This window comes from Pseudorca crassidens, chromosome 8, assembly GCF_039906515.1.
Source record: "Pseudorca crassidens isolate mPseCra1 chromosome 8, mPseCra1.hap1, whole genome shotgun sequence".
NCBI classification, from domain to species: Eukaryota; Metazoa; Chordata; class Mammalia; order Artiodactyla; family Delphinidae; genus Pseudorca; species Pseudorca crassidens.
In genome coordinates, this window is record NC_090303.1 from 21567778 (window position 1) to 21589130 (window position 21353).

Below are 21353 nucleotides of genomic sequence, written 5' to 3' on the forward strand. Positions count from 1 at the left end.
TAGTATGGCCACGTCTCCTGTCTCACATACTTTTCCCTCTGAGGTTAATGATCCCTCCTTTTTCGTCTGTTGAACTTTCTATGTATTTATGACGGATCATTTCCCTCCTTCCCATGGCTTCTCAGGACCATCTTCCCGAGGGGGAGACCTTCAGGAGGTTTTCAGTACCAGGCTCTAATCTGGGCTGATGCCCTCCAGGCTCTCTGTGGCTTCCTTCCGGGCTCTCCCTCACCGCCCTCCTGGGCCCCTTTCCCTCCTCACTGTGGCCCTGTTTCCTGCGTCCCACCTGTTCCCCCTCTTGGATATTTTCTCCTTTTGGTGGAGCGCACTCTTAACGAGCTTCCTGAGAGGGGGTACACGGGACGACAGTTTTTTGAGACCTTGCTTGTCTAAAATGTCTTTGTTCTCACTCTTTATTCTAAATTGAATTATAGTTGGTTTACAATGCTGTGCCAATCTCTGCTGTACAGCAGTGACTCATTTATACACAAAGAGACATTCTTTTTTTATATTCTTTTCCATTATGATTTATCACATGATACTGAATATAGTTCCCTGTGCTCTACAGTAGGACCTTGTTGTTTATCCATCCTATATATAATAGTTTACATCTGCTAACCCCAAAATCCCAGTCCTTCGCTCCCCTACCCCCAACCCTTTGTTAACCACAGCTCTGTTCTCTATGTATGTGAGTCTGTTTCTGTTTTGTAGATAGGTTCATTTGTGCCATATTTTAGATTCCACATATAAGGGATATCATATGGTATTTGTGTTTCTCTTTCTGACTTGCTTCACTTAGTATGATAATCTCTGGTTGCATCCATGATGCTGCACATGGCATTGTTTTGTTCTTTTTTAAGGCTGAGTTTATTCTCATTGTTGATTGATAGTGTGGGTAATGGAATTTTAGTTTGGAAACAGTTTTTTCTCAGAATTTGAAAGCATTACCTCCATGACCTTCTTTTTAGTATTGCTTTAGAGAAGTTCAGTGCCATTTCTTGATCCTTTGTGTGGGACCTTGATTTCCTCTGTGGAAACTCTGAGGATCATATCTTTGGCACCAATGTTCTGAAGTTTCACCAGGATGTGTGGTTCTTTATTTATCATGCTCGATGCCTGGTGGGCCCTTTAGATGTAAAAATCTGTTGCCTTCAGTTCTAGGAAATTTTCTTGTCTATTTCCTTGAAAATTTCCTCCCCTCCATCTTTTCGTTGTAAAACAACTACTGATTATATTTTGGATCTCCTAGATCAACCCTCTGTAACTTTATTTCCCCTGTATTTCATTTCTTTTTATTTTTTTGTTTTGCTTTCTGACAGGTTTCCTCAAGTATTTGTTTCATTTTTAAATCAGTATGTGTTTCACTTTTTTTATGTGATGGGTGAAAATGTCATAATATGAAATTTAAAAAAAGAGTAGAAAATATGAATATCCTATGATCTTAACCATGCATAAAAAATAGAACTGCATAAAAATAGCATAATGTTTAACAGTGGTTGTAATCTCTGCACATGGATATAATGGATGGCTACTCTTCTTATCTTTATGTTATATTTTCCAAATATTTTATAAAGCACATTTTCTTTTATAATCAAGGAGGAGTTTAAAAATATTAAGCCATTTTGATGCATCTTGTACTCCTAATACGGATAGTATGGCAAAAATATACAACATTAGCATTCATATTTAATTGAATTGGTGGTATTTTGGTAAAATCAATCTCTATTCAGTGTTCACATATATCGTCAAAATAAATATGAAAAAGAAATATTTTTAATTTAAATCTTAAATATGAGTTGCAAAGTACAGATATTAAAGTTTCCTAAAACAGCACAAAGATACTTTCAGCTGGAAGAAAAGGATTAACTCAAGTCCTCTTTAAAAGTGATTTTTTTTTTAGAAAATATGGTTTGAACAGATTTTTGTCAAATCTTTCTGTCTCATTCATGTACAGAAACACATATACTTAATATTAACAAGAATGTGGGTTTCATTGTTTTGAAGTTAACATTATCTATGCCATGGAAAGAGTTATGGTTTAATGAAGAGAGAGGGTCTTGAGAGTCAGAAGACCTTGATTCCACTCCTGATTGGACACTTACTTGTTGTATGACCTTGGCGAGTGTCTTAGTGACCCTCTGCCTTGGTCTGGTTTTCTGTGAAATGGCAGTAACATCTGCTTCACAGAGTTAGATGACAATGTCCTTAAAGCATCTGGCAGAGTAGTGGTTGAATAAATGTTGGGATTTTTCCCTTTCCCCAAGAAGAGTGAAACATTAACTAGTGTACAGGTTAATAACAGGCTTGGGGATTTTCCCATTTGTAGCTTTAAAAAAGGAGGACCAACCAAGAAAAATCTTGATCTAGTAAAGAAAAATGCCAAGTGGGTGCTTGATTTCTGTAAATAAACAAGAATTTCCCCATTCTACGTACTTTTTCAAACTCTGATTAGGATAAAAAGTAAACTATTTTTTTCTTTTTGGAATCTCAATTGTAGGCACTATTTCTTTGAGTTTCATGGGCCAGTAGTGTTAGAGATCAAATTCTTTAAAATAAGCTACTCTTTTGCAATGGATGGGCTTAGAAACAATATAGCAAGAGGAAAGGACCTTGAAGAAAAGTGTGACTGCTTAATTCAGATCTCTTGTCAGACGTTTTACCTTTTTTAAAAAACAGCTTTGTTGAGATATAATTTCCGTATTATACAATTGACCTGGTTAAAGTGTACAATGTGGCAGTTTTTCGGTACATTCAGAGTTGTGCAACCCTCACTACAATCTAATACGTTTTTATTATCCCAAAAAGAAACCCTGTGTCCTGAGTCATCACCCCCCAGTTCTCCAGCCCCCGGAAATCACTAACCTATTTTCTGTCTGTGGATTTGCCTATTCTGGACACTTCATATAAATAGGACCGCACAGTGTATGATCCTTTGTGATGGGCTTCTTTCCACACTTTACCTGTTAGTACTGCGTTTGGAGAACAAGTTGAGGCTGCCAGAGGTGCTCAAGGTTTTGTTTCCTCTCAGTTGTCAGTGGATAATGCCAGATATTAAACTTTAAAATGACTTTTAAACTTACAGCAAAAAAAAATGCAACAATTTTCAGGGAGTTTTGTTTCAGATGTTTTGGTGCACTGTTTAAACATGATGCTACTTAAATTTTTTTATAGTTTTATTAACATAATAGAAGCTCCACATATTCAAAAAGTAAAATCTGGCGAGTTTGGATATCTGTATAAACCTGCAAAATGATCACCATGATCAAGAAGATGAACATATCTGTCATCTCTAAAAGTGTCCTTGTGTCTACAGTAATCCACGTCTGATTCTCCCCCACCTGAATCCCAGGCTGTTACGGCCTCACCCTGGAGATATTGCGGGTTCAGTTCCAGACCACTGCAAGAAAGCCAGTCATACCAATTTTTTGGTTTCTCAGTGCATATGAAAGTTATGTTTGCCTAATTAAAAATACTTTATTGCTAAAAGATGCTAACCATCATCTGACAATGCAAGGTTGCCACAAACCTTCAATTTGTAAAAAAACAAACAAAACAAAACAAAAAAACACCGCAGTATCTGTGAAGCGCAATAAAACAAGGTATGCCTGTACCTTTTTTTTTTTTTTTTTTTTTTTTGCGGTACGCGGGTCTCTCACTGTTGTGGCCTCTCCTGCTGCGGAGCCAGGCTCCGGACGCGCAGGCTCAGCGGCCATGGCTCACGGGCCTAGCCGCTCCGCAGCATGTGGGATCTTCCCGGACCGGGGCACGAACCCGTGCCCCCTGCATCGGCAGGCGGACTCTCAACCACTGCGCCACCAGGGAAGCCCTGTACTTGTGTTTTGTAAAAATATGTATTAAATGAGAATACTTGGGAGTAAGTATGGTGGCGTGAGGCAGAATGTGTGGAGGCAGGCGGCATGCCCTCGTGTGAATGCTGTAACTTGTTTTTTTGTCTGTAAAATGGAGAGAGTTAATAACACCTACCTCCAGCATTGTGGTATTAAATGAAAAAAATTTTATGAAGCAGTTAGCACAGTGTCTAGCACATGGTAAGCACTCCATGCATGTATTTTGTGTTATACGAAAGTACCTGATACATTAGGTAATGCTGCATCATCATCATCATGTGCCTCGTATGAAGCCTAACGCATGCTAGGGACTCAACTGATACTCATTCCCTCTCCTTTCTAACATAATTCTTGATAAGCACACCGTATGGCATTTGTTCACCAACCCTAACTACCAGCTTTGAGAACTGAGTTGAAAAATTCATTCACTCATCCATTCCACAAATTTTATCGTGCATGCTGTGTATTAGTCATGGAAGCAGGCACTGTGAATGATTCCAAGTTGAATAAGACACGGGCTGCATCCTGTGTACAGTCAACCAGGGTAAAGAGCAGAACATCCATGGTGTGCAAACAGGTGGCATGGGAGTGAAGAGGGAGAGTGAGCAATGCCGGCTGTGGGGACTCAGGGATGGCTCCGTGAAGGGCGTGCGATTTGATTAAGGTCTTGAAGGGATGAGAGAGAGAAGGAAGAGGGTCAGTGTCGTGCGGGGCTCCCAAGCTCAGGCTGGGAGCGAGGTGCAGTCCCAGTGTTGGGGGGAGTACAGAGCCGTGTGCAGGAACTGAGTTAAACAGCTGGAAAGGAGGAGCGGCAGTCCACCAACAGTCTTACCACTGGGCTAAGGAGGCAATACGTGCTTTGTCAAGCAGTACAGAACCAGTGACGATTTTTCAGCAGGGGAGAGAGTTACGCCCTAAGAAAAGTGTTTGAGGTGGCTCTAGTGTGTGGAATGAGTTGAAGGAAGGTGGCTGAGCCATCAGGAGGACTTGAACATGCCTGGATGTTACTCAGGATCTTAACTCAGATCTGAACTCTTAACTATGAGTGAGGCAACAAGTAAATATGTAAGGGATCGATAGGGGTGGTGTCTGCTTGCTTGTCGGGGTTGGGGTGTGCTTCCTTCTTCTTTTGCATTACTTGCAGAGGGCTTACTGTGTGCCAGCCTCTCCTAATTCAGCCCCCAGTAATGACATGTAGGTGCAATTATTATACCCATTTTTCAGATGAGGAAACTAAGGCTTAGGCTGGCTAAGAGCTATCTTGTCATTCTCCACCTTCTGGGCCCACTTCCTGTTTGGACCAGCTCAGTGACCTCTCCGTTTCCCTTCACCTGCATCTCCCCCATCTGCCCTTTGCTGTCTCCTTTGTCCAGCTCTTTGTCTCTCCTGGCAGCTATTGTGACACACCCCAGGTCATCATTTAAACTTGAAAAGTGGTTTCTCTAAACATGAATTGGGTCATGTCTTTTTTTTTTCTTTTCTTATCGATGCTTCCTCACTGTCTCTGGGTGAAGCATGGGATTCAAGGCTTTTACTGGGTTCTGATCCTATAAGATTTCAGTTTGTCTTCTGCCCCCCCGAATGCCACATTCCTACTTGGCTCTGTGCCTTTGCTTGGGCATTTTCTCCACCTGAAATGCCCTTCCCCCTTTTCTCTGCATCAGGAACTTCTCACCATTCTTCAGGAACACACACAAGTTACTGTGTCTGTAATGCCTTCCGCAGCTGGGCTCTTCATTCCTTCTTACTAGGCTACAGCATGCCTTGTATTTTATTTATTCAGTACCATGCGTTTTTCAAAACTTATTTGCAGCAGCTTGTAAAAAGACATGTAGCAGTAAAAAACCAGATGGATAAACATACAAGAGCAAATGGACAATTAGGGTAGAAAAATAAAGCCAAGAAAGGTTAGCATAGAAATCTGTTCCATTGTTCCCTGCGATGTGCCCTGCCCTGTTCCCTTCTGCATATGGGCTGGAGGAGTCTTCAGCTTTTACTCTGAACTTCCTGTCAAAGCAAAAGTCAAAGCAGGATTGTCAGTTTTCCCAATGGTGGTCAAAGGAGTAAAGCCAATTGCTCTGCAGAAGAGCTTTTCCTGTTACAGGGAATCGAGAGCAGTGTTTCTGGCGTGTGTGTGGGAAGGTGGGGTTGGTGTGCGCTGGTACCCAGTCATCAAGACAGCCAGCCCCACGGTACATGCTCGGCAAGTTTCACAAGGAAGAGACCTCCATGCAGCTGTATGGCCTAACACCAAAGCACAGTTTATTAAAGTTTTATAAAAGCCAGGACTGTGATGCTAGAACACAGCTTCTTGTTGGTCCAGCTTAATCCAAGGATAAAATGAAGAATAATAAACAAAGGAATAATACTTAACACATTATGTTGTAGTTATTGTTTCACACCTGTTTGCCCCCAAAAGCGATCATCTTATCATGGGCAGGGACCGTGTTCCGCGTTGGTTTGATCAGTGGTAGAAAACCTCAGAGGTAAGCGGTGAGGAGAACCATCTATGCCCGACTTTCCCAGCAGCCATCACAGCACTCTGCTCTGAATTCTGTGTCCTCAGGAAGTCAGGTTCACGTGAGATCCACGATCTACACATATGTGGTCAAAAGTTTTCTTTACTATTTCTAGGGGCTGACCTCCTGAGGCAGTTTTCAGTAGCGAATGCACCAGCTGAGTAAACAGCAGTAGCAAAGGGACTGCATCTCGGTTGGTCTACTTCTGGCACTTACAGAAGAGAGCCTTTAAAAATATTTCGTAAAGTCAGCAGTACTCAAAGTTTTAATTTTCCCTTTGTTGGTTGCATTTGGGAGTAACATCTTACATCACTATATGGTGATTATGGAGTCAGATTCAGAAGGAAGTATGCACTTTCAAGAAAAAAGCAAAAATAACAGATTTATCGAATGACTTCAGTTCTCCCCAAATAACCCTTCTCTCTGTAATTTAGGTCAAAAATGTATTTATGGTGACACATAACACCTTTTTTTTTAATAGCTGCTTTTCTTTCTTTCTTCATATATGTAGGAGCTTGATAAAGAACTCCCAGTGCTTAAGCCGTATTTTATCGATGACCCTGAAGAAGCTGGAGTGAAGGAAGCTGGCTTAAGAGTCACGTGGCTGGGACACGCGACAGTGATGGTGGAAATGGATGAGCTCATCTTGCTCACGGATCCTGTCTTTAGCACCCGGGCCTCCCCGTCGCAGCGCGTGGGTCCCAAGCGGTTCCGGCGTCCCCCTTGCACCGTCGGTGAACTGCCCCAGATAGACGCGGTCCTCATCAGCCACAACCACTACGACCACCTGGACTACAGTTCTGTCACTGCTCTGAACGAGCGATTTGGTAACGAGCTGAGGTGGTTTGTGCCTTTGGGGCTCCTGGACTGGATGCAGAAATGTGGCTGTGAGAATGTGATCGAGCTGGACTGGTGGGAGGAGAACTGCGTCCCCGGACACGATAAGGTGACGTTTGTGTTCACACCTTCCCAGCACTGGTGTAAAAGGACTCTGACGGATGACAACAGGGTTCTCTGGGGCAGCTGGTCTGTCTTGGGGCCTTGGAACCGCTTTTTTTTCGCAGGAGACACTGGTTATTGCTCTGCTTTTGAAGAGATAGGAAAAAGATTTGGACCTTTTGACCTCGCAGCTATTCCCATTGGAGCGTATGAACCAAGGTATGTAGATGTCTAAAGCAAGCATTCCTGCTACATGATAAATTAACTGGACTCCGAGTAATCTGTGGTTTTAATGGTGGGCTTTGTTATACATTGGGTGGGGGGTTGGTGGGCCAGAGTCAGTTAAAATTTTTCTTTGAATTTTAAAATGCTTTAATTACAGTGATATCAGTTAAATAATTGTAGTTACTGAAATTATATTACCAAGAGAAAAGGACGACGGTTTAAAGAATTACTCTGCCTAGCCCGAAGTTCGTGTACTATTCCGACTAAAGTTAAACCTGTCGGCCAGTACTCAAACCTGACTCTTGGTCTTTCTTTCACGTGGAGGATACTCTCCATGAGTGGAATGCACCCATGCCCTGTCCTGTGTTTAGTGGAGAAAAAGGGCTTGGCCTATAGCATCAGTCCCTTGTGACGGTCTTACTGCAGGCAGCACTGAGGTTAGTCTGCTAAAGACATTGCTGCACTACTTACCACTTGCCCTGCAACCTCTCTGTACTGATTGCCTGTCTTCAGAGCACAGAGCAGATAAAGGTCACACGAGCATTTGAGACCCAGGAGACCCATCCGCTGCCTGTGTTTTCCTTAATACCGCCTATTTAAGGAAAAAGTGATTTTCAAGAATTCAGTTAGATTTCAGTCAACTCTGGTTGATATGTACAAGTTAAGAGAAAATAAACACTAAAAGTAGCAAAGTAGGGGCTAATTTAAAAAAAGGTTTTATTTTCTGAAGTGCATGCACAGACTCATACAGAATGGTATGTAGGATGGCATTTTATTTAGGTGATCCTACAAACAGAACACTGATACATAGATGAATTGAGCAAATCTGATCATTGGTTTCCATCAGATTGTTATACTTTTCATTAACTTTTTAAGTTCACCAAAACCGTTTCATTGCTAAGTATATTAATGCTTATTTCTCCCTTTTTTCTAGTTTCTTCATTTAAGGGACTAGATATTTTTACCTTACTAAAAAATTATTATAAGCCAATAGTAGTGCTTGAATTTCACTTGTCCACATAATTCTAATTCTGAATTCTAATGAAACCTCTTAAAACATCAGTCAACCTGTTTACAAATCAATTTTATATGGTATTGATCCTTATTCAATATATGTTCTTAGTATATTAGAATACTTCTTGTACTTGTGAAAATAAAATTTTCATATGTAGAAATATACAGACTTGTCATATACAGGTGATGATAAAATATGTACAGCCGAAGTACACAAATGCACTCACATAATTCCCCCTTGCTTCTTGCACTGCAGCTGTCTTGTCACTAAGATGGGAGAAGGATGGGGAGGACAGTATTTGCTCTAAAGAATTAAATTGGTAGTAGCCTCTACTCTGTATTCCAGTTCTCTAGTCAGTTCTAAAGTTTTATTTTTATTTTTTTTGGCCATGCTGCATGGCACGTGGGATCCTAGTTCCCTGACTGGGGATTGAACCCATGCTCTGTGCATTGGAAGCCTGGAGTCTTAAACACTGGACCACCAGGGAAGCCCCAGTACTAAAGTTTTAGAAATGTTGTTATCAACAAAACTTCAGAGTAGTCTATAAATGTAAGATGATCACACCCAAAACGATTTTCAATAATCTGCTTAGAATGTTTTCACCCTTACTTTTGGGATCTCCTGTCATCGGGCATTCTATCCAAGTCGGTTAGGATTTTGACTTTTTATTTTAATTTGTATACCAGAGTAAACATTTTAAATGTATTTCAGACATGAAAAGGAATATGTCTATCCCTTTGATTTGAAGAAAGGAATATGTCTATCCCTTTGATTTGAAGTAGGAGTTTTTAAAAAATCAATAGAGAGAAACAGCCAAAACTGTTTTCATCTTGCCCTGAATTCTAAGTGTCAGGAGATAAAGCAGAACAAGTGCTTCTCTAATCTCTTGTTGAGAACACAGTGGCTTTGTTTTGGGGCTCCCATCAGGCCCGGCAACTCCTAACAGTAAATAACAACCCTTGTGCTGTGCAGATGGATGAACTTTTCCATGACGTGTTCTACAAAGTGCAGCAGCCCCTCTGCTGAATCCAGATCCCTTAATCTTCACTGCAGTGTTCATTGCCAGTAGCAGACCCAGGATATAAATAATGTGAAGACACTGTTGTTTTACCTCTTCTAAACTGCTGGCTGAGGGGGCTTCCCTGGTGGCACAGTGGTTAAGGATCCGCCTGCCAATGCAGGGGACACGGGTTTGAGCCCTGGTCCAGGAAGATCCCACATGCCGCGTAGCAACTAAGCCCGTGCGCCACAACTACTGAGCCTGTGCTCTAGAGCCTGCGAGCCACAACTACTGAAGCCTGAGTGCCACAGCTACTGAAGTCCACGTGCCTAGAGCCTGCGCTCTGCAACAAGAAGCCACCACAATGAGAAGCCTGCGCACTGCAACGAAGAGCAGCCCCTGCTCGATGCAGCTAGAGAAAGCCGGTGGGCAGCAACAAAGACCCAACACAGCCAAAAATAAGTAAATAAAATAAATTTATAAAAATAAATAAATAAACTGCTGGCTGGGCAAGCAAAGGATTTGCCTGTATGTAGTACATTTTACTTTTGTATCAGAAATAATTCTCCTGAAAGTGTTGGCTTTGTCAACTCCCTACTCTTTTGGAAGAATTCTATGAAGTAGCTGCTGTACTTCATGCTTTGAATAAATTTTGTCCTGTTTAATCCTCACAATAACCCTGTGAAGTGGGTATAGTTTCTATTTCACGGACCAGGAAATGGCAGTTGGAGAAACTGAAGCAGCTCCAAAGGCATTCCCAGGAATTGGTAGAGCTGGGATTCACGCCCAGGCCCCCTGCCTCCAGAGCCGTCTCTTCCCAGGCATGAGGCAGCCTTTCACATTGCTAAACTCTATTTAGTCTCCCTGATGTACCCTTTCTTCTTGCCAAACCAAACACCTCATTCATCAGTTGTATGGTATTTAAATAAAATCCTTGAATAGTAACTGGATTTTTTTTGCTCCTGATCTTACAAATTATACACTAATTTTTGTTTCCTTTTCACTTTAGCACGTTAAAAAAAAAAAATGTTTCAGCAAGGTTATTTGCAACTGGAGTTTTGATTTCTAGTTCTTTACCCATTATTCTGTTTCTTTCATTCATACCAGGATTGCAAAATATCTGCTTTTTAAAGTAATAAGATATCTTCAGAGTAAATCATCAGTAAAATAAAAATACATGTGAAACAAAATCTACTATTCAAAGGGAAGTTTTGCTTGAGACGTATCTACTGTTATAGCAGTTTGTACAAGAAAGATTTTTATTTTTTTCCAGCAGAAAAGTGGACTGAAGGGAGATGGTTTTGCCTACTGTGATTTATTTCTGTGCAGAATGTTAAAGGTTGATTACATGAAGCAGTAATTAGAATTTATTGTATACTTAAAAGCCCAGATTTAATAAATTACTGTGTTTTATCAGGTGGTTTATGAAGTACCAGCATGTAGACCCAGAAGAGGCTGTAAAGATTCACATTGATGTGCAGACAAAGAGATCTGTGGCGATTCACTGGGGAACTTTTGCCTTAGCGAATGAGGTGAGTGTGATTGTGGTAACAATAACTCGTGACGTGTCTGACCGACGATAGGACTGATCACTGTACCCTGCAGTGTGTTCGGAAACCAAACTAGAATCAGAACCTGCGTGGTCATCAAGTGACTTAGGGTGGTAAATCATATTAATTAGTGAAACGATATTTATGTACAGTGGGAAAAAAAATCCTCAGTGCATGTTGTTCTTTTGGCTTATTTGTGTAGTTAATGAAGCAAGTGTTTATATAACCAAAAATGTGCGCAGCCTTAGTAAATAGAAAAATGAACCGTCATGTCATCCCTCTCACAGGAGGCTTTTGTTCTAGCAGAAGATACAAGACATGCACATAATTACTCAGAGTGTTGTAAAGTGGGACAGATAAAGTGGTCTCAGAGTCAGGGACTGTTACGACTTGCAGGGATCAGGGAGAGCTTCGTGGAAGAGTTGACATTTGAACTTGGCTGTGAAAAGGCAAGGAGGAAGGCATTTCAAGAGGAGGAAAGTGTGGGATTGGAGGCAGCAAGCATGGGGAATAGTGAGGAATCGGTTCAGCCACAGTATGGATGATAGGGAGGGCAATGGGGGAAGTGAGGCTGGACAGCTTGGAAGTTTTCAGAAGTATGTTATTCATCCAGTAAACACTGACTTGGTGTCTGCTGTGTGCCAGGCATTGGGATAAAAGGTGGTTTTATTCCTAGACTAGTACAGAAGAGCTTATTTTTCCTTAAGGTAGCTGAACCCTGGAACTCTGCTACTAGCCAGGGTTGTGGGATCAAACAGAAGCTTAGCAAAAAGCATTCTCTGCTTTCCTCAATCCAGGGCCTGCCCTAAGCAAAATTTAGAAACAGATGACTGAACTTGGCTTCTATTTTGCTCTGTGTGGCATCTTCCACATTCCACGGCCTCTCTGCAGGAGCCCTGTGCTTTCATGCTGATTTAAGCACTCCCTCTCTGTCCATTTCTGGCCTGCCCTCTCCCTAGTTGCATCTTATTCCAGAATTAATACACTGCCTGCCCCCTGCTGACTCCCCCCCAATCTGAATTCCCATTCTGCAATGCTGTGGCCCTGAGCCACACTGCTGGGGGACAGAATGGAATCAATAAGTGAATGTCCACGGGCATGGGAAGGGTGAAGGAGAATATGATGTGTGTGTGTTTCTGTGTCTGTGTATTTGGAGAAGGGGGAATTTGATACTGGTTTCCATTGGTTTACCACTATTATTTAGAAGCAGTGTCTTATTCCGTGTGTGTGTATGTGTGTTCCATATGTATATAGGTAAATTTAGATATATGTATGTTTATGTTCTATATATAACATATTTCAGCAACTTAGATGAAGTAATAGTATTTTATTGAACCTTGCAAAGAGAAGAATCAAGGATGACTCCTAAATTTTTAACTTGAGTAATTGGGAAGGTGGCTATGTTCTTTACAGAGATGGGAAGATGAGGAGAGAAAACCTCAGTCTTCAAGAGTTATTGTGTTATGCAGCCTTCAAGAATTACTGTTTTAAATCTAAACTTCATCTTTATTTCTTAATGAAATATAAAATACACTCATTTAGTCGTTTTTTTTTTTTTTTTTTTTTTGGTACGCAGGCCTCTCACTGCCGTGGCCTCTCCCGTTGCGGAGCACAGGCTCCGGACGCGCAGGCCCAGCAGCCGTGGCTCACGGGCCCAGCCGCTCCGCGGCATGTGGGATCTTCCCGGACTGGGGCACGAACCCATGTCCCCTGCATCGGCAGGTGGACTCTCAACCACTGCGCCACCAGGGGAGCCCTCATTTAGTCTTTTTGACATTAGTTGCACAAACTGAGAACTGCGAGTTTGCTAAAGAAATTATAAAGTACATGGAATTTGGGGGGAGGATGTTTAGCCTATGCTTTGCAAACAGTTTTAAATGATTTGCATGTAAATAGTTGTAATAACTGCTTACTATAATATAAGCAGCTTAAGGATGTATTGACTTGGCAACACTTTAAAATTGTACGTACGGCAACATCTGATTCATCTAAGGAATGATGAGTGAATTTCCTAAATGATGTATTTAAGCACTTCAACTTAACCGACTAGTTTTGGTAGAAACAAACTGTAGGCACTACATAATATATGTTAACTTCTTAAATGACCAGGGTCTTTATTTTGAGTCTCTTCTGTTGGAGTAGATCATAAAACAGTGACCCCTTTGAAAGGGAATGTATGAGCTGTCTGGGGCTGGTTGCCTGGCCCTTAATGGGTCCACACTGCTGGGAGCTTCTGCTTTCACCACTTACTCTTTTTCTTTTCCCACATGTTCATCAGTACCATTTTTCTAGTTTCCGTATATATGCGTTAATACATGGTATTTGTTTTTCTTTATGACTTACTTTATTCTGTATGACAGACTCCAGGGCCATCCACATCACTACAAATGACTCAGTTTTGTTCCTTTTTATGGCTGAGTAATATTCCATGGTATATGTCTAACCTACTACCTTGCTGTACACATATTGTTTGGTCCCATGGCTGTTGGGCATTTTTACCTTCCCTGCAGGATTAATGTGCTTGTACTAAGAGATAGCTATCAGTCACTCAGAGGCTTTCTTGCCTACTTCTAGAGCTCCCTTCTAGATGGTTGAAGCAGCCGAGAACTGACCTACGAAGAAACTCAGAAAGATACTGCAACATCAAAATCCATACTAAATTATAGCTTATAACTAAAGTTACAGTCTAGGAAAGACATTATTAGTGTAGGGCAATTGTGTAAGTGTATTGTTGGCCAAGACTTGTAGAGAGAGCACAGGGGAGAAAAAATTTAACAGAACAATTATTTTTCATTGGGAAAGAATTTCATCATTTTGAAATCTCTTAAAAACAATTTTGCAGGGGAAACTTCTTGACTTAGGCTATTATTTACAGTTAAATCTCATGGGGGATATATTAGCAATCTCCTATATGCATAAAAAAGACTAAAAGTGGATTCCTGTTGTCAACTAACCCATTAATAAGTGGCTCTCTCTAGGAATACCGGGTAACTAATGCACAGTTAACCTCAGTTACTCCATAGTCAGTGGGAAGGCATCCCTGACCCTCTAAACATAGCCGTAAACCTAGAAGTGAGCAAGCGGGGAGAAAAGACCCACGTGTGGCCAGTAACTGTTAGCAGTGTGTACATCTGAAGCCACAGAAGACTTGCCTGGTTTTCCTAGTACATCACTGGCTGGCCCTCTCTGCTGCTAGTTCCTCGTCAGCAGGGAATGCCTTAGGACTCAGTCCAGGGGCCCCATTTCTTCTCTAGTTGGTTACTCCCTTGGGCATCTCATTAGTCTTATGGCTTTAAACACCATCTACCCACTGTACCTCTCTAGCCCAGGTTTCCCCCTACAATCCATGTTTATGTATCCAGCTGCCTACTTGACTTCTCCACTTGGATGCCCATCAGGTACCCAAAACTTCAGTCTAAAACCAAACTTCCTGATCTCTCAAAATCATTTCTCTTAATCTCAGTAAATGGCAACACCCTCCTTCCAGTTCCTCAGGCCAAACCCTTCACTCTTTTTCTCTCATATCCTCCCTCCAGCTTTTCCCCACATGCAGTCAGCTCATCCTTCAGATTGTATTTAGACTTTGAGCACCTCTTACCCCGTCACTGATGCCACACTGCCCCTTACAGTCTGTTCTCAACGCTGCAGAGGGCAGCGACCTTTACCCCTTAGATCAGATTGTGACACTCCTGTGCCCGAAGGACCTGCAGCTTTCCATCACACTCCCAGTCAAAGCCACAGCCCTCACAGCTGCCTACAAAGCCTGGTGCAATCTGCTCCCTCAGGTCTTTGTTCAAGTTGCCATCTCCAAGAGGACTTCTTAGATGGTTGTATTTAAAATTAAACCTCCACCCCCGACACTTACCAACGATGTTCTACCCAGAACATGTCACCCACTCAGATACTGTTTCCTTTATTCATTTCTTATCTGTCTCTGTATTGGGATGACAGCTCTAGGAAGTTCACTGACCTGGCTGCTTTCTGGGTGCTCACCAGCCATTGCTGCATGGAGGGAAGAAGCAGACTTACCACCAGCGATCAGAGTAGAGACTGATTTTTATTTCTGCTTTAATTTTAACATTTTATAGCTTTTCTAATTGAAATTGGGGAAAAAACCCTTTGTGTAATACCTGTTTTTTTCCTTTATTTGCTGTAAAAATAGCTACTATACACTGTAAATATTTAGCTCGAAAGAGAAATAACTGGTGAAATGATTTCTTTTATACCTTTTGCTTTCTTTAACTGTAACACATGTTCAAGTGGTTTCAATTTATTTGGTAAACATTTGAGTATGTTGAAACATTCTTCAACAGTGTGCTGTCTTTATTTTTTTTTGAGTTATGAAAAGGTGAGGAAACAAAAGGTAACTCCACCTGTTAAATCTCTTTTCCTGAGGCCCCTCTTCAATCCAGACTACAGAATCAGTATTTGGTTGGGGTTTGGGGATGACAACCCTTCTTCAGCCAAAAATATTTTCTCTAGCGTTTGCTTGTACACACATACTCTTCCTTATAATCTAGGTTTCTCTCCCAAACTATTGGTAACACTTAATTCTTTAGCATTGATTCCATTTAGACTGGGATTTCATGTAGGGAAATAGTGATCAGAGTTCATGCAGTCTAATCAGAGTTCATGCAGTCTAATAATGCTCAATCTAAGTTGGCCAAATTTGACATGCATGGTGTTAACAGATTGATAAATATGACATTTCTATTGGCTTAATGATTCTATATTAGAAAGTATGATGGACTCATTTGCTAATGCTTCAATGAAAAGGAAGAGCATTACTTTAAGTAGGCTGTTTGGTTATTTGTTTGACATATCCCCCCAAATATATGTATGCTTAATCTTTTTCCATTTTTGTTTCTCTCTGCCCTTTGCCAGCATTACTTAGAACCTCCAGTGAAACTGAGTGAGGCTCTAGAAAGATATGGACTTAAGACTGAAGATTTTTTTGTCTTGAAGCATGGAGAGTCAAGATACCTTAATACTGATGATGACAACTTTGAGTAAATATGAGCACAGGAGCTTTTAATGAAAAAGGCATCATCGGATATAAATCCAAAAAGACTAAGAAATTCATGAATATTACGATCTTTTACATTTGGAAACAACTTCTGCAGGTTTGTGTTCTATGTTGTAACCTGCTTAATATGATTGCCAGTTCTTATAAACAGAGAAGAGTTCAAGGTGGGTCATTTACATAATGAAGGCTAATGTAGATTTTAAGTCATGTCTCAGTGACATAAAACACTGCAATGGAATTTTTTTTACTAAAGCATTCTACTTTAGTGGTAGAGTTTTGAGATTATGAAAAACTGATTTTAAAAACTCATTTCTGTTTTTCTATTCTTAGGGGCCTTCTGCAAGGTAAGTCAAGGCTGACTACCTACCTAGATTTTCTCACAGGCCTGCACATAGAAACATATTTCTTACAGTCATGTTAGAGCAAATGATGACATTGATTCCCCACATGGTTATATGCCAAATGTTAAGAGATTTATTTTTTTAAACATAAAAACATAGGAGTTTGGGCTAAGTTACCATTTTTTTTTTTAAGAGAGGAATAATATACTCTGTGGCATACCTACAATCCCCAAATCAAAAGCCCTCTGAGCTGGGCAGAGGAAGGGGAAGTGTGGTTATGAGAACATGATTTGTGAAATGTTTTATTTTTAATCTAAAAGTCAGACCTGCTCAGCACAAATATAGCTGCAAGGAAATAATTTACAAAGATAAATGCAGATATTAAATGTTAATAGACCATATACTTTGAGTTAAATTTTATTCTTTCCATATTCCATCTTCTCTCTCTCTCTCTCTCTCTCTCTCTCTCTCTATATATATATATACTCATTATTTTTTCTGGTTTCTTAGCTCAAACCCCAGTATGTCAGTGAGCTTTATAAATATTTTCTGTTTTACATGATTCTCTTATATTTTATATTACATGATCCTTAAGCACGGTTCTACTTTTATTAAGCCAGTGTGGAATATTAGTGGTTAAAAAAAAAGACAGTGATTCTGGGAGTCCACTGCCCTGAGTTTTAGTCCTAGACAGGCTCTACACGCACTCCATTACTCTGAACCTTCCTAAATGAGAGAGCTGATTAGAGGCCCATTCTGTCTTCCCAATCCAGCCTCAGTGAAATGAACTTTATTCACACAAAATAATCAAAATAGGTTTCCTACACCAAATGCTACCCAGGTAGTGCCCTGTAATTTATTTTCACATATATATATGCATGTTAGCCACTTAATCTGACTTTTAATCCTGCTTCTGCCTTGGATTCTCTGTCACCTAAGCTCAGTGTGCCTCAGTGTCCTCACGTGCAACAAGAGGATGATTTTCACCTACCTCCCAAAACTGTGAAGAATAAATAAGTCTTTTTTTAAAAAAAAACACTTGGAAAATATAAGGGAGAAAATGATATCTTCAGATATCACTGCCTAATACAGGTAGGTAGATTTGAAAGTGGAAAATAGGCTAATGCTTTTGATAATATATGTTCAAGCACATAAGGACACTAAACATTGAGGACTAACAACTTTGTCTCCCACATTTTGTAAATTTGGAGAATGATAGCCAAGATAAATGTAAATAATATTTATCAAAATTTAGCATTTTTATCTACAAAGATGCAAATCTGTCAAGGGGAAATGTATATGTAATATAGCTGAATGTATATGATTCGTGGGCACTAAAGCACAAAAAATTTCCCCATAAACTTTCAGGAAAAAAAAAACCACTTTTTCACTCCAAAGGAACATTTAGCAAACAGATGGGAATCAAGATGTTTGGCTTATGGTGGATTAGCTTTGGCATAGGTTGCCCTAATACTAGCCAGAGTTCTGTGGTTACCTTCCTTGCTGTTGCACGCCAGACGGAAAATTCATCTCTTACCTCTGCTCTATGAAGCAAGCCAAGCACATCTTGCTTAATTATTTTTTCTCCTTGAGTGGCCTTAATGTTAATTTTGTATTCACATGTACTGTTTAACTGAGGGGTCTCCAAGCACTTTAAATTATGTTCTAAGTTCCACTTAATTGGGCCTGCCTCATTTTCTAGGCTTCCTCCAAGCTGTAAGCTGTAAGTTTTATGACTATTTGCATTCCTTCCACTTTGACATTTTGTTCATTAGGAAGTACACTGAGCTTCATCTCTCCTATCCACATTTTGAAGGGTTTTATGTACAAAGCAAAAACAAATTTTGAAAAGACTAATCCACTCTGTTCCCTCCATTCAGTCTAATACATGTTGTAATACCTTTTCATTTGTCTCATCCTCTAAGTCAATTTCATTTTCCTCTTTGATTAGCCAGCATCCATACCAACATGTAAGATTTTATTGAAATCCCTTTCTCCCGTGATAACTGAAGAACACTTTGAAACTCACTGCCCAAGAGGGTGGGACCATCAATTAGGAGAAACCCCACCCAAAAAAGGTAAGATGTGCCATGACCTACATAGGTAAAGATCGAACTGTGCACTTTCCCTGTGGAATTCTTTCTAGATGACTCCCCCTTTTCTCTAGCATTTTGACATTTCAAACTCAATGCTCTCATCTCCAGGAAACGTTATTTGTTCAAACTAGTAATAGAGGAAAAGAAGAGAGGGTGTTTTAGAATCCAATGCTGCTACCGCACATTGAAATCAAATCTTCGTTTTAATGTGTGTACATTTTGAATAGATATTTTCAGTAAACAAGGAGGAAGATTAAGCAAAATTGTTATAAAGAAATGTGCCTTTCAGGGAGTTAATACTTATGTTTGCATCACTTGATAAATGATCCTTAGCCTTCATAATGTACATTATTACTGCTGTAGCTAATTTAGAATTTTCACATTTTCATCATATTTATACTGTAAAAATATGTCTCCCAAGTTTCATTTCTGTATCAGGATAACCCTGATAAAGCCCATTTTTCTGTTTGAGGAGTTGTGACTTCCTATGGAAATCTATGTATTTACAAATGAAATTTAAAGTACTCTTCTCTTAAAGCTTTGCCTTAAATACATGACTAGGAAAGCTTCTGCTTACAAATTGATTTACTTAATAACTAAGCATGGTGGTGGTTATGAACTTGAATATTACAAAACCTGGAGGGGGGAACCTGGCTGAATTCGAATTGTTAGAGTAGCTTATGGGATAAAAATACTATTAAAAATAACTGCTGAGAATTTTTCATATCTTGTAATTTTAATCATGTAAAATATGGGTGAAAATGAATGAATAAAACTTCTTTCAATTAAGGGGAGAAAATAATCCTATGACATTTTTATTTAAAAAAATTATGAAATTTATGCCCAGAGTAAAAAATTCAAATGTACACAATGTACACAAAATTCTATGTACACACTAGAAGGTGTACATAGAAAAGTCATTTCCTTACTCCCTAATCCTATTCTCAGGAGTGTGGCTTTCATTCTAGATATATATACCAAAATGCCTATATATGAAAGAAGGGTTCTGTCCATATATAAGCATAAATTTTTTGATTTAAGAAAACCACAAATGGGGTCATATTTTTCTACAACATGTATTTTGAAAAACAACCATATTTCATGGATGTCTTTCCATATCAGCACATTCAGACTTGCTTCATTCTCTTTAAAGACTATATAACTGATTTAACCAATTGCCTTTGCCTTTGGATGGATTTTGATTGATCCCAGTATGTTATACACATCAAACTGAATGGGAGTGGGTGAGTACTAGGAAACATTTCTAACAAACAGTTTACATAGACTAGAATAGATTCTAATGATTAGAACAGACCTGAAAGAGTGGCAGGTGGCCTTGGGAGTCTGGGATTGATCTCGGGTCCTTCCTAGGGCGCTTATGAAACATACTGCTGCTGTCCCAGATGCATAACTGCAAATCACTGCCGACAGTGGAAGGGTAGCTTACACATAAAAAGGTCACTGTCACTCCCTGTAGAGGATAACTGAAGTAGCTTAGCAAAAAGCAAAATAAAAACAAAATGGTTTCAGAACAAGCTCTTATTTTGGTATCAATAAAATGGTCCGAGACCAGGGCAAGTTGTAGCTGTGTTAATGATGGAAGGTGATATTTACTGTTTGTTTAAATTCAGCAGTTCAAAGAATCCCTTTGTAAGGAAGGTGAAAAATGAGAAGTTTATGTGTATTATTTCTAGACTGCATTACTCTTTGGAAAAATACGACCAACCAGTTAGAATTTTGGTATCATTGTTACCTTTTCCTTCACATCTGCATCATGGTGATAAACTAAAGCTCTCATTTTCTGGGCACATTCTTCTCCATATAACAGGTAAAACAGTGAACCTTCAGTGAAAGTTGGCTGAATAGCTAAACGGCCTTCCTTTTCGAGGCAGGTAGTTATATTCTGAAACAGTGTGAGAACTCGAAGAAGAATCTCCTTTGCTACATGGCCATCATAAAGGGAAAGGAATGATGAATCCACCTGAAGTAGGAAACAATGAAGATTAAAAAATATATGAAAACATTTTCCATGTGTATGTTCACATTTTAAAGCTGTAGTAAATGCATTTTAAAGATCTTGTCTTAGACAACTATCCCTAAGACTGCGTAACGTAAATGTGTAAAATCTTAGGCACTCCTATGTCATATACTAATGGAAAAAAGAGGTTCTGTGTTTTAGCTAAAAAATACTATTTCCTTGGAATCCTAGAATGTAGTCATTTGGAAAAACACCCATTTCCTCTTTAAGATCCATCATATACAGTCATCATGGAAACTCATTAATTCACCAAACACAGTGTGCAGGGCATAGGGCTGAGCAGATGAATATGACAGGGTCCCTTTTCTATAGGACGTGAGGTCCATTCTACCACAGCACTAACCTATGCTTCCTTCAAAATACCACAGCTTTTAACTGCTCCTTTCTTACATATTTTTGTCTCCTCTCCCTAGACTGTAAGCTCACGAGGACAAGCACCAGGTAATGCTGTACTCACTGGTGTATCCTGGCACTCAGCCTGGCATCAGGCACATACTGCGGCCTCCATAAATACTAGTGTGTCAGTGGATACTAAGATACACTGAACATAAGCAGGTCAAATATAAAACGTGATGATATATAAGTACCCCAAATTGGACATAGACAGAAAAAATGTAATTCATTATTGCTAGGGACAACTTTTCAAAATGATTTTTAAAAGTAAAATACGTTCATTACAGAAATTATAGGAAATTCATATCAGCAGAAAGAACCAAAAAAAAAACCCCACCTCTAATATTGCTCCTCAGAGATAAT

At 39.8% G+C, this 21353-nt stretch overlaps 2 protein-coding genes across 5 annotated transcripts in view; one reads left to right on the forward strand and one right to left on the reverse strand.

The window, feature by feature from the left end:
- NAPEPLD (N-acyl phosphatidylethanolamine phospholipase D) overlaps positions 1–20634 on the forward strand; it is a 95864-nt gene extending 75230 nt beyond the window's left edge. For all 4 annotated transcript variants that reach the window (XM_067746013.1, XM_067746012.1, XM_067746015.1 and 1 more), the window contains 3 exons: positions 6879–7525; positions 10964–11078; positions 15981–20634. In XM_067746013.1, coding sequence (XP_067602114.1) covers positions 6879–7525; positions 10964–11078; positions 15981–16109 — 891 coding nt within the window. In that variant the 3' untranslated portion in view covers positions 16110–20634. The remainder of the gene's footprint in view (positions 1–6878; positions 7526–10963; positions 11079–15980) is intronic.
- ARMC10 (armadillo repeat containing 10) overlaps positions 18744–21353 on the reverse strand; it is a 29509-nt gene continuing 26899 nt past the window's right edge. The window contains exon 6 of the mRNA XM_067746025.1: positions 18744–20540. Within this exon, the coding sequence (XP_067602126.1) occupies positions 20289–20540 (252 nt within the window). The 3' untranslated portion in view covers positions 18744–20288. The remainder of the gene's footprint in view (positions 20541–21353) is intronic.